This window comes from Hipposideros armiger, unplaced genomic scaffold (assembly GCF_001890085.2).
Source record: "Hipposideros armiger isolate ML-2016 unplaced genomic scaffold, ASM189008v1 scaffold_155, whole genome shotgun sequence".
Classification (NCBI taxonomy): domain Eukaryota; kingdom Metazoa; phylum Chordata; class Mammalia; order Chiroptera; family Hipposideridae; genus Hipposideros; species Hipposideros armiger.
The window spans coordinates 2,829,545-2,845,457 of NW_017731505.1; the positions used below are offsets into that span (position 1 = coordinate 2,829,545).

At 45.6% G+C, this 15,913-nt stretch overlaps 1 protein-coding gene and 2 pseudogenes across 1 annotated transcript; 1 reads left to right on the forward strand and 2 right to left on the reverse strand.

Annotated features, from left to right (window-relative positions):
• Positions 1-2,417: 2,417 nt before the first annotated feature.
• On the reverse strand, positions 2,418-5,883 carry CLDN34 (claudin 34). The gene is made up of 2 exons (XM_019651192.1): positions 5,817-5,883; positions 2,418-3,207 (listed from the first exon to the last, which is right to left on the reverse strand). The coding sequence occupies exon 2, from the start codon at positions 3,183-3,185 to the stop codon at positions 2,538-2,540; it is 648 nt and encodes a 215-aa protein (XP_019506737.1). The 5' UTR covers positions 3,186-3,207; positions 5,817-5,883; the 3' UTR covers positions 2,418-2,537.
• Positions 3,314-5,518, forward strand: LOC109387363 (zinc transporter ZIP6 pseudogene; annotated as a pseudogene).
• A 2,812-nt stretch (positions 5,884-8,695) lies between the features above and the next one.
• LOC109387364 (tumor protein p53-inducible nuclear protein 2-like) lies at positions 8,696-15,350 on the reverse strand (annotated as a pseudogene).
• Between the last annotated feature and the right edge of the window lie 563 nt (positions 15,351-15,913).

A 15,913-nucleotide genomic window follows, 5' to 3' on the forward strand; every position in this document is an offset into this window, starting at 1 on the left:
GGAAACAACCCAATGCAAAGAAAACTACCTTCAATGCTCCTCAGAAAACAAAAGTAGAGTTGAACAAAGGGAAAGACATACCAGGTTCTTGAATAAGAAGACTCAATATTATAAATATGTCAATTATCCCTAAGTTAAGTTATAAACATAGCACGATCTTAATAAAAACAATAACAGATTTTTTTTACAGTCTGGAGTAAGGCAAGTTGCTTATAAAATTCATATGAAAAAATAAGCAGAAACAACAAAGGAAGTCCTACGGATGAGGAGGGAATAAGCATATCATATAACATATTATTTTAAATAAGACTCTAAAATTTAAAACAGTATATTATTGGCACATTAACACACGAAAGGAGTCAAATAGAAGGTCCAGAAGTGAATCCAATATCTATGCAAATTTAGCATATGAGAAAGGGTAGCATCTCAAATCAGTGAAGAAAAGATGAGGATTTTTTTTAATGGTATGGGTACAAAAGGAGAATCATTTGGAAAAGATAAATTTGACCCGACATATCATATTGTATAAGAGGATAAATTCCAAATGAATACCATAAAAAAATGAAACCACTCAAGTACCAGGGAAAAAAATGAACAAATGCTTTTATAACATGAGAGTGGAAAAAGTATACATAAATTATGACTCAAATACCAGAAGCAATAAAAAAATGATAAATTTAGCCTTTTGAGCTTCTTTTGCTCAGCCTGCTCCAAACTCTTTGGAGTGCACTTTCTTTTCTAATAATGGTCCTTGAGCCATTCTCTACTGTTCAGGCCCGCTTCTATTTCTTTGAAAAGTACCTTTTCTTTTAATAAACTCCTTTTCTGCAGCTTTAAGAAAAACTGACAAATTTGACAATATATAAACTTTACAAAAACATTTGCATAACAAAAAAATACCATAAGCAAAGTTTTAAAATAAAAGTCAAATTAAGAAAGGTATTTATAACTAAAAGATAACCGACAAAGGGCAAATATTCTTACTAAGACCTGCTAAAAATAAAGAATACCAACAAATCAAGAGAAGGATGGACTAGAAATAGGAAATTATGGTAGGCGTCTTGTGACATGGCCCCGGATGTGTCCCTCTTCCCTACATTCGTGCCCTCAGTCTCCTCCCCTTGTGTGTAGGCTGGACTTGGTGACTTGCTTCTGATGAAGAGAAAAAAGGCAGAAGTGCTGGAATGTGAGTTCTGTGATTAGGTTATAAAACACTTAGGACTGCCTTCTGGCGAGCACTCACTTGTTCTCTCACCTAACTTGTTCTGATGAAGCCAGCTGCCATGTTCTAAGAAGCGCTATGGACAGGTCCATGTGGCAAGGAACTAAAGAGTCTGGCCAATAGCTTGTGAGGAGCTAAAGAAATAAATCCTGCCAACAATAATGTAAGTGCGCTATGAAGTGGATCCTTTCCCACTGAGCCCTCACATGAGACCACAGGCCCAGGTGGCATTTTGACTGCAAAATGTGTCATCCCTTTAGTAGATTTAGCAATATATATATATATATATATATATATACATATATTTTTTTTTAATGACAGATACATTGACGGTTTTATCCAGGAGGCCTACAAGTCTATCCTAAAGATACTGGCAAAATACAAAAAGATGTTTGCACAAAGTTATCATACATACATGGGTGCATACACACCCAGCTGGTTGAATAAACTAGGGTACGTCACACAGTGGAATGCTATGCAGCCAGAAAAAAATGAGAAAGGTCTCCACACACTGATAGAGCATGATCTGCAGGAATCTGTCAAGTGAAAAAAGTAAGATGCCAATTAATATATATACACTAGAATTGTATTTTGTAAGAGTGCTTTAAATTAAGACTTCAGAGGCAGAGAGAGCATCTGGTGTGGAAAAAATAAAACTGTAGAATTAGTTTTGAGATATTTAAAAATTCTAAGTATTTGATGATAACAAACAATAATTGTTCACGTTTTTAAGGTACAATACGGTTTGTGCAAGGAAACATCCATCTTTTTTAGAGAGTAATATTGAAGTGCAGAGGGATAAAAGGGACATGATTTATGGGGTATGCTTTAAAATCTTTTGGGAAAAAAACAGATTAAAAAGGAAGAAAGAAAGGAGAGATAATGCTCAGAGGGCCTACTCTTGATAACTGTGGAGTCTGGTAACTGATGTGGAGGGATTTCTTATATACTATTCTTTTGACTTGAGCCCATTTGGGAAAATTTTATATGATAGATATTATTACCACACCATAGGAAATAATGTCAGTTGTTTCTAGCAGAAGTTTAAGAGTGAGATGCAAGACTCTCAGGAACTCTTATTTGCATAGACTAGGTTTATTAAATCCAGGTCCATTAAGACCAACTGGTAGGTGGGCAAGATTTTTTATTTTTTAAATGGAAGTTCCATAACTTAACCCACCAATCGAGGAAACAAATTTGGACACAGAAGATAACAAAAGAAAATAGCTGTCTTCAGTCCCTGGAAACGTCATAGAGCACCCTGATGATACTTCCTGGTAACCTGGGGTTTGCAAAGCCAACACAACCAGGCATCTTACAGTTCGAAATCTTCAGGATGCACTGGGTTGTGCAGGGAGCATTTATAAGTGAGGTGAAACAGCCCACTTAACATCATCATGAAGGAAGCCAGGCACGCCGCTAGCATGGCATTGCCATTTTCCTGTGTATCGGGCTTGAAGGGCACATGGAAAGATGGTGGGAAGGATATACCCTCTTCATTCATCACAGACTTGTAATTCCAGATGACAGCAATTAAGATACAGGTACTGGCCACCATGTTCAGAATTCCTGAAACAACAAATGGATGGCAGATGCCCCTCCTCAGGTGAATTCTCGTGAACACCTTCCTCAGCGCAATGATAATGGAGACCTTCCCTAGCAGCCCCAGGATGCTGGCAGCCAGCAGCAGGTGTTGACCAACACGAATACTGACAGGGAGGTAGGCATCACGATAGGTGTAAAGGTGGCACGATGTGGGCCTTTCAAAGTAGCTGATGTAGTAGTACATGCAGACTTTCCACATTCCCACACAGGCCAGGCTAGGGGTTGAGTAGGAGCTGCTGTTCATGTACCACATTCTCCACTCGACGTGTCCCATGCTTGTGATGGACAGGACCCATCCTGCGGTGGCGACAACGAAACCCACTACTTGGCTGTTGGCGCAATTGATGAGCAAGTTCATGGTGGCCGTGTACCGAAGGCAACTGCAAACAAATACAGGGCATGGTGAAGGTGGGACCCTGTGGCCTGGAACCGACTCCCCCATGGGGAAGCAGTGCTGTTTTGGAGAGGGAAGTGCTATATTGGAGAATGGAGACATTTGACCCTCACGCTCTGCCCGCAGGTGTGCAGACTAAGCACACTTTTTCAAGGGCCACTGGGCAATATTTACCGAAAGCCTTAAAATGCACCAACCTTGAAACAGGCAGTTCCGCTTGCTGGCGGTTGCCCAAAGACACAATGAAGATTGGCCACAAATAGTGAGTGGCAAAGATGGTCATCACAGCACTCTTTGTAGCATTAAAAAAATGGGAAACAACTTCAAGTCCCACAGTCAGGCTTGGTTAAATAATTTCTGCTCTATTCTTACAATGGAGCCACATGCCATGATTAGAAATCTAACTAGAATCGTACAAGGAATGTTATTTTACATTGGGACCTGCTGATGTTGCATGATGTTTTTAAGGTTCCTCCATGTTGTGGCCATGTGAGCAGATTATTTGTTTTAACTGCAGAGCGGTGTTCAATTGCATGAATGTACCACAGTTTGTTTCTTCATTCATCAGTTTTTGGGCATTTGGATGGGTTCCAAGTTTGGGCTCTTACAAATGATGCTGCAATGAACATTTGTATATAAAAGCTTGGAGATGACCATTCCGGCCCAGTGGCTCAGTTGGTTAAGAGCACAAGCTCTGAGCAACAGGGTCACCAGTTCGACTCCCTCATGAGCCAGTGAGCTGCACCAGAGCTGAGCTGCTGCTGAGTTGCCAATAGGCGGCAGGATGGCTCAGCTGGTGAGAGCACGTGCTCCTAACAACAAGGTTGCCATTTTGACTCCCAGCACAGGATAGTGGGCTATGCCCACCTGCAACTAAGATTCAGCACAGCACCTTGAGCTGAGCAGCTGCGAGATGCTGATGGGTGGCTGGATGGCGACTGGACTTGGAGCTGAGCTAGCTGCACCCTCCACAACTAAGATTGATGGACAACAACTTGGCTGTTCCCCTTCCCCAATTCCCCAGCACTGTTCCCCCCCCAATACTCCAATAAAATCTTTTTTTTTTCAAAGATTTGGAGATGACCTAGGGGACACCAGGAAAGATGCACGTGCCTTTTCTACATTTCATATTAGAGGCATTGGTTCTTCACCCACTGTCTAGGAGTCCCACTACCAAGAGCTGGGCAAGTTAAGTACATACCCTGCCCTTAGGTGACTTTTATTCCAATAGAGAATCAGATAAAAAAACCTGAGGATGATGTGGAGAAGAAGTTGTCCAAGCATGAATCTCAAATTTCAACAAATGAGGAGAGAGTAGATGCAGATGATCGACCTGAAGGTTACTGACAAGCAGACTCAAAGGGCCCTCCCACTTTGATTCTCAACAGCCAGCAGTCTTGGAAGAAGAGGCCATGATAGCTCCCGCTCATCCACAAGAGGTCTATAATGAATACGTACCCAGAGGGTGCAAGAATAAATGCCATTCACATGTCCATCAGATGATCTCCTTCACCACCATCCTATTCTCCATCACCCACAGCACCAAAACCACCACCCCTACAGTCACGGTCAGCGCTACTCTCAGGAGGACCTGAAAGGTGCCAGCCTTGCCACATTGGTGTGGATGGTGATAATGGGCGACGGCCTATGCAATTTCAGCAATGGCCTAGCAATGGGTGCTGCTGCTTTTTTTTTTTAACTTTATTGGGGAATAGTGTGTTTTTTCCAGGACCCATCAGCTCCAAGTCAAGTCGTTTTCAATCTAGTTGTGGAGGGCGCAGCCCACTGGCTCACGTGGGAATCAAACCAGGAAACCCTGGCGCCATGAGCCCATGCTCCAGCCAACTGAGTCAACCATCCACCCAATTGGTGCTGCTTTGACTGAAGGTCTATCAAGTGGTTTTAGTGCTTCTGTTGCTGCCTTGTGTCATGAGTTGCTTCATGAATTAGGCCACGTTTCTATTTTCCTGAAGGCTGGCATGACTGTTAAGCAGGCTGTTCTTTATAACGCTTTGTCAGCCATGCTCGCATATCTTGGAATGGCAACTGGAATTCTCATTGGTCTTTATGCTGTAAATGTTTCTAGGTGGACATTGGCATTTGCTGCTGACATATGCATGGATATTGCTCTGGTTCATATGGTGCCTGAGATGCTGCTCCACGATGCTTTTACCCATGGACATAGCTGCTGGGGATAATATTTCTTATTACAGGATGCTGGGATGCTTCTGGGTTGGAAAATTATATGGCTTAGTTCCATATTGGAACATTAAATTGGGTTTCATATAAATTTCTAATTAGGGTATAAATGCTAGAGTAGCTTAAAAAATTGCTGTCTATAGTTTGAATAGGTCATAGGGAGATGAGAGTTTGTATGCTGTGATATGCACCATTTAAGGTTAGTGGGTTTTGTGATTTTTGTATTCAGTATTGCCATTCGTTTTACTTATAGGGTCAGTTATGGTGGTCACATATAATATTTTAGTTACTCTATTTGGGGAATATAAACTATATGTGCAGTTGACCGATTTTACCACTCTATTGTATAAACAAGAGATTTTCCATGACATGGTCTGTATATCACTGCTTCCTTACCTGCCTTTAGTTTGTCACCTCAGCATGCATCCCCAAATGTCTTGGTTCAATTTTGCCCGTTTGTCAGGATGGGAATCACACAGTAAGTATTCCTGGCTTCCTTCACTCAGTACTGTGCTGAGGACCTCAGACTATGACTTTTATAAATGATGTCTGGCTGTTCAAGGTTTTCAGGTATTTCTGCCATGAGCAAGGAAATAAGGAAAGCGATTAAAAAAATACTTTGTTAAATTTGTGAAGCAATGGAGGATTAATTAATTCTGGTACCTAAGGACACTGCAGTATCTAGTAGGTAATAAGTCATTCACTTACCGTAACACTTAGCAAACATTAAAGTGGATTAGTACTTAGCAACATGGGAAAACGTCCAGGGTGGGTGGGCCTAACATGCAGATAACAAAACTGGAATATGTAGTAGGACCTTATTTTTGCCCAGCATAAACTATGTTGGAAAAATACAACAAAAGAAGATGCATCTGATGACTGGAGTTACTAGTGCCTTTTTTTTCTTTAAATAAATTTTTGTTTGTTTTTCTTTATTTCCCCCCCACACAGAGGAATAACATTATGCTCTAACGATCAGAATCCTGTCACACACATACACAGTGACACCACTGGACTGGTTGAGGTGGTTGTGTCCTTGAGTCTGTTGATATGTCACAACATGGTCAACCAGAGTCTCCTCATTTCAGCCAGTCTCAACCCAAAACACCCAACTTGGTTCCACTTGGAACTAGATGGCAGGGCAAGTGGGAAGGTATAAGGGGTCATAATGTGTGCACTTGGTCCCTTCACATAAAACCACATGGATCTGAGGAGGCATCTAAGAGCTCTGGTGGGGTCCTTCTCGCACCTAAGATGTTATATGGGAAAGAGCACATTGATCAGTGTTGCAGGCAGGGACCCAGAAGCAGGCACATGCCAAAACAGTATGTGTACACACGATACCCTGCAGGGGCCAGATGGCAAATGCTGGAAAGCGACACCCACTTTGAAGAGAGCATTCAGACATATTGGGCAATGACTATAAGTCGCCCTTTGATGTCATTGGGACTCACTCTTGAAACAGGTCACTCTGACTTGCTCACTTTTGGCCAAGTGCTGGTAGTCTTGACATTAATGAATACTCACCAACTGTAACAGGCTTCTCCAGGGTCTCTGAAAACATCAGTCAAGATAGACTCTCTAACCCCCTCCTATCTAAGGTGGCAGAGGATTTTGTGAATTCTGGTTCCCCCATGTATTCAAGTTCTGTGGTTTAAAAAAAAATAAATCCTGAAGCATGCTCACAGTGAGAGGCACATACACAATGTCAATACAGTATGATGGGGTCTCAGGCTTCAGGACACTGAGTCGTGTTGGCTCTTAGAAATCTATGCACCCTTAAAATAGTGCCACACGCCAATGCTATGGGGTTTATAGGAAAGCACAAAACCCTGTGAGCCTTGCAACCAGTCAGGAGATGAGATTGCAGAGCGTTCGAGAACTACAGGTGCTCCAGAAATACCGGGAAAGAAGGGGCCTTTTTGAAATGTCAACCAAATGCCCTGTAACTCAGTCTTCCCCTACCAGAAGGATCATGGGCGCTGCCCAGGATTGAGCCCGGCCCCATCTGGCATCAAAGCCAAAAGAGTATCAAGAAGAGTTGGAGGGAGTCTCAGGTCTTGGAAGTGCCGAAGACCCTAGTCTCGCTGTGAAGTGACTAAGGGGTCGCTTTGAAAGGAAAGAGCACTGGGGTAGAAAACGAGGAAGGTCCCCCAGAGAACTCTGACCTGGGGAGCGACTATGTGGGAATTGGGACAGGGACACTCCTGGCCTCCCACCCAAAAGGGTTTGCTAGGCATCCCGGGCAGGTGTGAAAGACAAAGCCAGAGGCCAGAGGAAGGCTGAGCTGTCAGTCTTGAGATGGCCTCACCCCACAGCTTGTCCTCCCCCCAGCCAGCATCATTCGTCCGCATTCTCACTCCAGGGTGTGCACTTGCCCTGCCTAGGCCCTCGGGCCTGTATCTCTCCTAAGTTATTAATAGTTCTAGCACCTTGGGCATGAGAACAGATGGCCAGGATGGCAGGGCCTTGCCCCGCCTCTACTCCTGGAGTGACATGTTGGGGGTAGGAGAGCATAGTACTAGCTGAGCCCTTCAGAATCTAGGGCCTGCAGAGGGGTGGGTTTCAGGAAGAGATTTGGGAGGTGGGGTTATAGGAAAGGAAAGTGGGGGCAGACTCCAGGCTTCAGCAGGAGCTGGGCTGGGCCTCTCTGAGCAAGCACGGTACCAGCTCCCATGGTGCCCTGCTCCCTACAGTTTGTCAATCTGTCTGCCCTGTCTCCATTCCCAGTAGGCTGCGTCTCTCCCTGGCCCCCTCCACCTTCTCTCTCCACCTCACATCTGACAGTAGTCCTCTTCCACATCTTGACCTGTCCAGGCCTAAGGAACACACAAGGAGCCCAGCTCCTGGGCAGAGGGAAGGGCCAGACTGGAGATGGAAACTTTTAGTCTCGGCCCCTCCCCCTACCCCACCCATTTGGGAGGGAATTACTGGGAATGAATAATACGGGAGCAGGAGCGACCGCAGTGCCAAACTTGAGATTGGGTGAGGCTTGTAAAGTGGGAATGAAAGGTGAGGAAAGAGCCGGATCTCAGAGTGGAAGAGGAGACCCTGAGAAATAGGAGTGGGCCAGAGGTAGAGGCCTGGAGGGCAAGGGTGCAGGGGACTATCAGGGCAGGGATGGGGACGGGAACCAGGGAAGGAAGGATGGGGACATGGAGGGTTAGACGCAGGGCACGGCAGCCACAAGGAGGGAGGGTGAAGGGCGGGAGGAGGTTCAGAGGCGGGTAAGAGGACCAGAGACGGGGAAATCGAGTGGGTGGAAGAGGAGACTATCATCCCACATGACACACTTTAGGAGGAGGGAGGTTGCGCTGTCCAGCCCCGGAAAGGCTGCGGGCGCGCCTCCAGCACGTGGGCTGTGCGGGAGGGGCCCCGACAGAGGCTGGGGGTCCGCGAGGGGTTTCTTGTTCGGCCTGCGGATGCTCAGTAGAGGCACCGGAGCTGGCGCGGCTGGAAGGTGAAGGTGCTCCAGCCAGCACTCGGCTGTCGCTGGCGTGGTCCTGCAGTTGCACCCGCGTGGTGCTCAGCGCGTGGCGCTCGAGCCGTGCCGTCCCGCCTTCTGCGGCAGTGCAGCCCCGGCGGGCAGAGGGGTGGCAACGTGCTGTGGGTGCTGGGGCTCGCGGCGGATGGGCACCAGCTCCCTGTTGCTAAGCTCGCCGTCGGGGTGCGGGGAAGAGGGCCCAGGCGACATGCTGTGGTGGCTGGTCTGGAGGCGGGCAAGCCGAGTCCGGGCCCCTTTGCGGGTGGGGTAACAAAACAGCCCTCGTCCACGGAGGAGGGCGACGAGGGCGCGGGCGGAGGGCGGTCCCAGGCCGGCGCGGGGCCGCGTAGCTGTCCAGCAGGTGGGTGATGAGCTAGCTGTCCATTTCATGCTCCTGGGAGACCAAAGCTGGGGGCGGTCGGTGCTGAAGAGGCTGGAGAGGCGCTGGGGCAGTGAAGTGGCCTCAGCAGGGCACCCGATAGCATTGCAAAACCCTGGAGGCCGAGGTGGCGCCGAGCGAGGCGTGTGGCGGGAGGCGACAGATGCACGGGGGTGGGGGTGGGGGATGGGGGGGCTGTGCAGGGAGGAGGCGGGGCTTTGAGTCTCCTTGTTTGAAGGTAAAAAGTCCATTCCATCTTCAACAGGAGAAATATGGAGGCACATACAGTGACAGAACAGAAATAAACGAAGGTTGCGCAGGAGAGGACATTGAAGCCAGGTCCTGGAGAGCATTGAGGGGTCCACCCTTTATTATGGGAGGGTCCCACGTGGGAGGGAGAGCGAAAGGTCTCCCTGATTGATACCAGAAATTCCTTGTCATGGCCAGAAGGTTCATGAAGATGCCATACTTATAAAGATCGTTCTTTTGGGCCATATAATCCTGAACAAATTATTTTGAAGGAACAGTTTAAATGGCACATTGGCTGTGGGGCTGAGTGAGTTGAATTAACTGTGTTTTGTTTTGTTTTATTTTGTTACATGACTAGGAACTGCCAGTTGGGAGCCCGCTCCTGGAGCACGTGGGTTGGAAAGAAGGATTTAAATGTTCAAGGTACCTGAATGTGTTGTTCAAAGGGGACATTCAACTGTGTGAAAGAGATGGCATCCCACCTCTGCTGGCACAGACTCAGAAATTAGCTCACTCTGCTGCCAAGGGGCCTGGGACACTTCAAGCCTACCCATCTTTTGTGTGGTCCATTCTTGAGAACAATGCTTTGGAGGACATCAAAATTAATTAACGAGTTAAAGTTGCAGGCTCCCACTGAAGTCCCAGAGGTGGGAGCACACACTGTCTCCAAAGCTAGGCAGTCCTTTGGGGTTGGCAAAGCCACCTCAGAGAAGTCACTTTCTCCTCAACTCAAATCAGCGGGTTCCTCAAAACTGTTTTGCATTCTAGCCCCCTCCTCTTGCTGAGAAACCCAATGGAATGAGAACGTACAGTGACACGGTGTCTGCTGGTTTAGGTGGTTTTTTGAAGGGGGGACCGTGGGGGAGGGGTGAAGGCAGTTTGCAAGGGAGCGGTTGTGGCCATGCACCCCAAGCTGGAACAGAAAGAATGGAAGACCGGAGGGGCTGCAGAAGAAGTGGTAGCATAAATTACGATGTCCATGCTAAAAAAATAATTTTGATAATTATATGTCCAGCCCAGTGCTGATAACCTGTTGGATCAGAGCTTACTAATAGAGAATCCTAGAGTGTCTGTAACTCACACCACAGGGTTCTCATAAGAAACATGACACCATTCTCACTCTCACATAAGTGTTACAAAACTCAATGACCTAATGAGTAGAGGTGGACAGATGCTCATATTTGTTTTTGGCTCCAGAGATTCTTCTCGCCCCTCGTTCCAGGATTACATGCCCCAGAAACTTCATACTGCCTTCACACCTGGGCCAATGGCTTCTTCTAATAGGCCACTTCCAACCCACCATCTGCGAAGGCCAATAAGACTTGGAAGGATGCTGCTGTGATAGCCTGGGTGTCACCTCTTCTAAGTCTTATGGGTCACTTATGTAGTACCATTTGCAAACTACATATGCACATATCTAGCATTTTGAAACCTTTTAAGAAAATTTTGGAATAATGAGCCCATTTGGTGATGTGGACCTGAATGGAAAGTACAGCCATTTTAGGGGTTCTCTACTGTTTGCTGAAAGGAAGAGCCACCTAAGAGAATCATAAAGAAAAGCTATTGTCCTGGAGTGGCTCGTAGGAGCCTGCCTCATTATTTCCTGGGCACACTTTGGCCATTGCTGTCTTTTCTTTTTTTAAACAGCTTTATCAAGATATAATTCACACGTCATGAAATTCACCATTTTAAAGTGTACATTTCCATGGACTTCTGTATATTCGCAAGATCATGCAACCATTACCACTATCTTGATTCCAGAATGTTCTCATCCCCTAAAAAGAAATGCCGTACCCATTAGTAGCCACTCCCCATTACCTCCTCTCCCCAGTGGTTGGCAACCACCTATCTGTCCTGTGTCTATAGATTTGCCTATGTGGACATTTCATAGAAATGAAAGCATACAATCTGTGACCCTAGGGTCTGGCTCTTAACTGAGCATAATGGTTTGCGGGAGAAGGGGTTCATCTCCATAGATGTATCAGCACTGCATTCTTTTTCATGGCCCAATAATATTCCACTGCATAGATATACCAGTTTGTTTATCTATGTAGCAGTTCATGGGCAGTTGGGTTGTTCTCACTTAAAGTTCATAGCAGCATCATTCATGTATAAGTCTCTGTGCGGAGGTATGTTTTCATTTCTCTTAGGTATGTACCTAGGAGTGTCATTGCTGGGTCATAAGGTAGCTCTATGTTTAACATTTTGAGGACCCACCAATGTTTTCCAAGGTGGTGGCACCATCAGACGATCCCACCAGCAACACATCCCTCCTTGTAACACGTGTTACCGCTTGTCTGTCTGGGTTTTGATAGCTGTGTATCTAGAATCGTGATGTACTCTCAAGACTACAGCAATCTTGACAACAAGGAGCACTGATCTTAATTGTAGTTTTTTTGGTTATTTCCTGGCCCCGTGAAGTTTAAAATATAAGTATTCTAACCAGACCCTGCCTCATAACCTGAAAAACCTAGGGATTTCCATCCTTTGAATTAAACACAGCTCTATGAAGTCTGAAATGCTTTCCCTAAAACGGGAACCCTTTCAAATGGAGTGTTCTAGGTTAGCTTCCTTTAACATTTGCAATATATATGTCACACTGAGCCTGAGTTCTGATGCGTGCTTGGCTCCAGTTAAGATTCCCTATTTGCTAAGAGTGGGTCCAATGGCATAAAGCTCCCTCTCCCCGGAGAATGTTAGATTTTTTTCCCCCACGAGCCCAGGACACTAAATTTGAGGGACACAGGTATCGGATAATTGGAGAATATAAAGGAGAAAGAGGTCATGAAGACACACGCAGAGACGCAGTCTTGAGGGAGGTGGGCTTTGTGGAGGATGTAAAACAGACTTGATATAGGGCAATAAAATACCAATAACCTAAGAAAAACAACTAGGGAGCATGATGATGTACAATGGTGTATGTGCACAGGCTGCAGCAGGTAGGGAGAATTCACTTGGCTCTAAATAGGATTAGATGGCCTGGTGGGAAGGGCGCTGTGGTCAATGACAGGTTAACTCCTTCTACCTCTAGTCTTCACTGGTGAGTAAGACTGACACGGTGCTACCTGAATCTATGTCAGAAGAGACCCAGGAATGGGCCCCGAAATGTAACAGCAAGATACAGCCAATTAATCATTGAGAGTGAGTGAAACGAAACCCTTGTGTGGCCAAGCAGTCAAAAAGTAATAAAGGACTGAAGAAACACAACGAAGAATCAAAAAATTAAACATGGACTTATCCCCAGATTCAGCAATTCCACTTTTAGATATACACCCAAAAGAAGGGAAATGAGGGACTGAAGCAGACATCTGCACCCCCATGTTTGAAAGGAGCATTATTCAGAATAGCCAAGAGGTGGACACCGCCTAAATGTCCATCATCGATGAATGGACAAAATGTGGTCTATGCACACAATGGAATATCATTCAGCCTCAGAATGGAAGGGAATTCTGACACCAGCTACAACACGGATGAACTATGAAGACATTATGCGTAGTGAAATAAGCCAGTTACAGAGTGACAAATACTGTATGATTCCACTTACATGAGGTCCCTAGAGAAGTCAAACTCATAGAGAAAGAGAGCAGAATTGTGCTTGCCCGGGGCTCAGGAGAAGACAAGGGGGAGTTACTGTTCAATGGGGACAGAGTTTCCATTTGGGAAGGTGAAAACGTGCTGGAGGTGGTGGTTATGCAACATTATTGACTATCCTGAATACCACTGAACTGTACACTTAAAAAATGGTAATTATGATAACTTTTGTCTATTTTACCACAATGAAACATACATAACAAAGAAGGCTGAGCCTTCACGAACCAGTGATGCATCTCCAAGGGAGCAGGAGTCTGGGGAGGAGGTCTGGGCGGCGAGCTGATGGGCCAGCCCTGCTGACACACACACACGCAGCCTCTGACGCCTTCCTGGCTGGCTCCACTCTTCAGGCAGACGACCCTTAGCCACACTGCGACCCTGGCTTTCACCTCCAAGCTCTTCTCCGCCTTCCACTGTTACCTCACCCACCACCTCCAAGGTTCTGTTACCATGACAACATGCATTCTTGGTTGACCACTGCACTGTCTTTTTCTTTATCAGGTACCTTCTTTGTCTATCAGCTTTTATGTTCAGTAATGGACCACCACAGTCCTCTTTCAAGATCTCACTAACCTTAGACTTGTCTCCCAATCACTGTCTCTCTGGTCCCCCAGAAACGGCATCTAACACATCACCTGGAGGGAATGACATTTTAAAATAAGCAATGACGACATATCCACGCTGGTGTTAGCAGAAGTGGCACCCACATGGGTGAGATCTAGCAGTGAAAGGCCACGGACACCTAACACATACCTTAATTTGTGGGACATGACCTCCTTCTAGTTGAATCTTGAATAACAGGATTGTTGGAACATGGCACACATGAGTAAGATAGTATGCAACACGAAAGATAATTCCTAACTGAGAAATTGGCCTAAGGTTGGGGACAGCTTCAAATGGGACTTCTATAAGAAATGAGGCTACCAAAAAGGGCACACGATGTCAGCCAGCCAGCACATAGGATTCAAAGTGCCACTGGAATCCTTTGCCTACAGTGTTTCAATGACAAAGAATTTATTCCCCCCAAAATGAACAGAGGTATGGTCAAAGATGTGAGAAACGCACTGAATGAACTTTATAACTGAGGCTATAACGGGGACAAACAGAAAAAAATCCTAAAAACCCCATTTAGAGAACACATTCAGTAAACCACTTTATATCCTAATAATGAAATATATTACCCAGAAACCCAACATTACGTTGAATAATTAAAGGAAAGAGTTCCCAATGTTGCTAAGTAAAAAAGCAGATTTCAAAAATCTCATCAGTATAACCCTGTTTTCTTAGGGAATAGAGTCAATGGAATGGTAACAGCTCTATACGATGTCAGAGGAGCAGTAGATTGGGGGAGGCGGGTTATCGCTTTGTGAGGGGTGTAAAGGTCTAACTGTTACATTGTTTTGTACACCTGAAACTTAAAAAAAGAAGTTAAAAACAGACAATATAAAAAAAAAGGAAAAGGGAGAGATGGAGGGAGGGGGAAAAAAAGGAGGGAGCGAGGGAGGGGAGAGGAGATATGTGAATGTATTACCTTACATGGGACTGTATTTCTGAAGACCCTTCAGGTCCTTCCCTGTACAGAAAGGAAAATGACAACGGTAAGGACGAAATAGGGTACTGCCTGTTAGACTTCATTTCCCCTGAGCCAATCCTGGCGATGGTGCCACAGGCAGCTGGCACACCAGAGGGTGGAGCTGGCAGTAGGGAAGGTGGGGCCACAGGATGGGAGTAATAGATATGAGGTGTGCAGCTGTACATGGAGAGCTTCGATCTACTGCTGTGTCACTATTGGTAGGTGGCTCTTTGTAAAGAGTACAAAATTCCAGCTATGTACCTGATACAGATATTGCTTAAATATATAGTTAGCTATGGATACACACATACACGTGTGTATGTGTGTGTTTGCGTATTTTCTATCATGCACAAAGCTTATTGGGATAAGAACGGATACAAAATCAAATTTAAAGCCCATGGTCTTTTACGGAGACAGCCATAGGGTGCTCCCTCCATCCCAGGGGACAGGAGCCTTTAAATTCAACACTCAACTCCTACATTGTCACCAGTAGTTGCCATCGTTAGAACTGTGTCTGTCAACATGTTGGCATTTTGACCGGTATTAAATTTTTAAACATGGGGTGGAGGCAATCCAAGCTCAAACATATTCAGGAAGCTGAGTGAAAAATTAAATAGCGTTCTTTATCAGAGGCTTCCTTGGAATCTTACCCATGCTCCAAGAATCCGTTGGAGAGAAATACAGTAAGTCCTCACTTCACATCGTCCATAGGGTCTTGGAAATTGACTTTAAATGAAACCACCTTTTACCATTGGCTAATTGAGACAAACAAAAGTTCCTACAGCATATTTCTAAATAAAGACCCCAAACATTTCTAATATGAAACTTTGAAATGAAGGTGAGCTATACACACATTTGAGAAAGATGAATCAAAACAAGTCAGATAATGGATTCTAGTTCAGGGGCCCGGGTGGCCATAGCCTCTCCCAGCAGCTCAGGGTGCCAGGCCGGACCCACCTGGACAGGACGCCCTTCCATCTCAGGGCCTCTCACACCCACCCACTCACTCAGATGGGGACAATGGAGAGACAGGATAGTCACCTCATGTGCACGTCTCTGGAACGTGGGAGGACACCGGAGTCCCCGGAGGAAACCCACTTAGTCCTGGGGAGACCTGCAAACCTCACGCAGACAGTGTGGCCCAGCCAGAAAGACATTTTCGTTTTCTCATCAACATTATAACAAAACACCACTATCTGAGGACCTGCTGTACACAG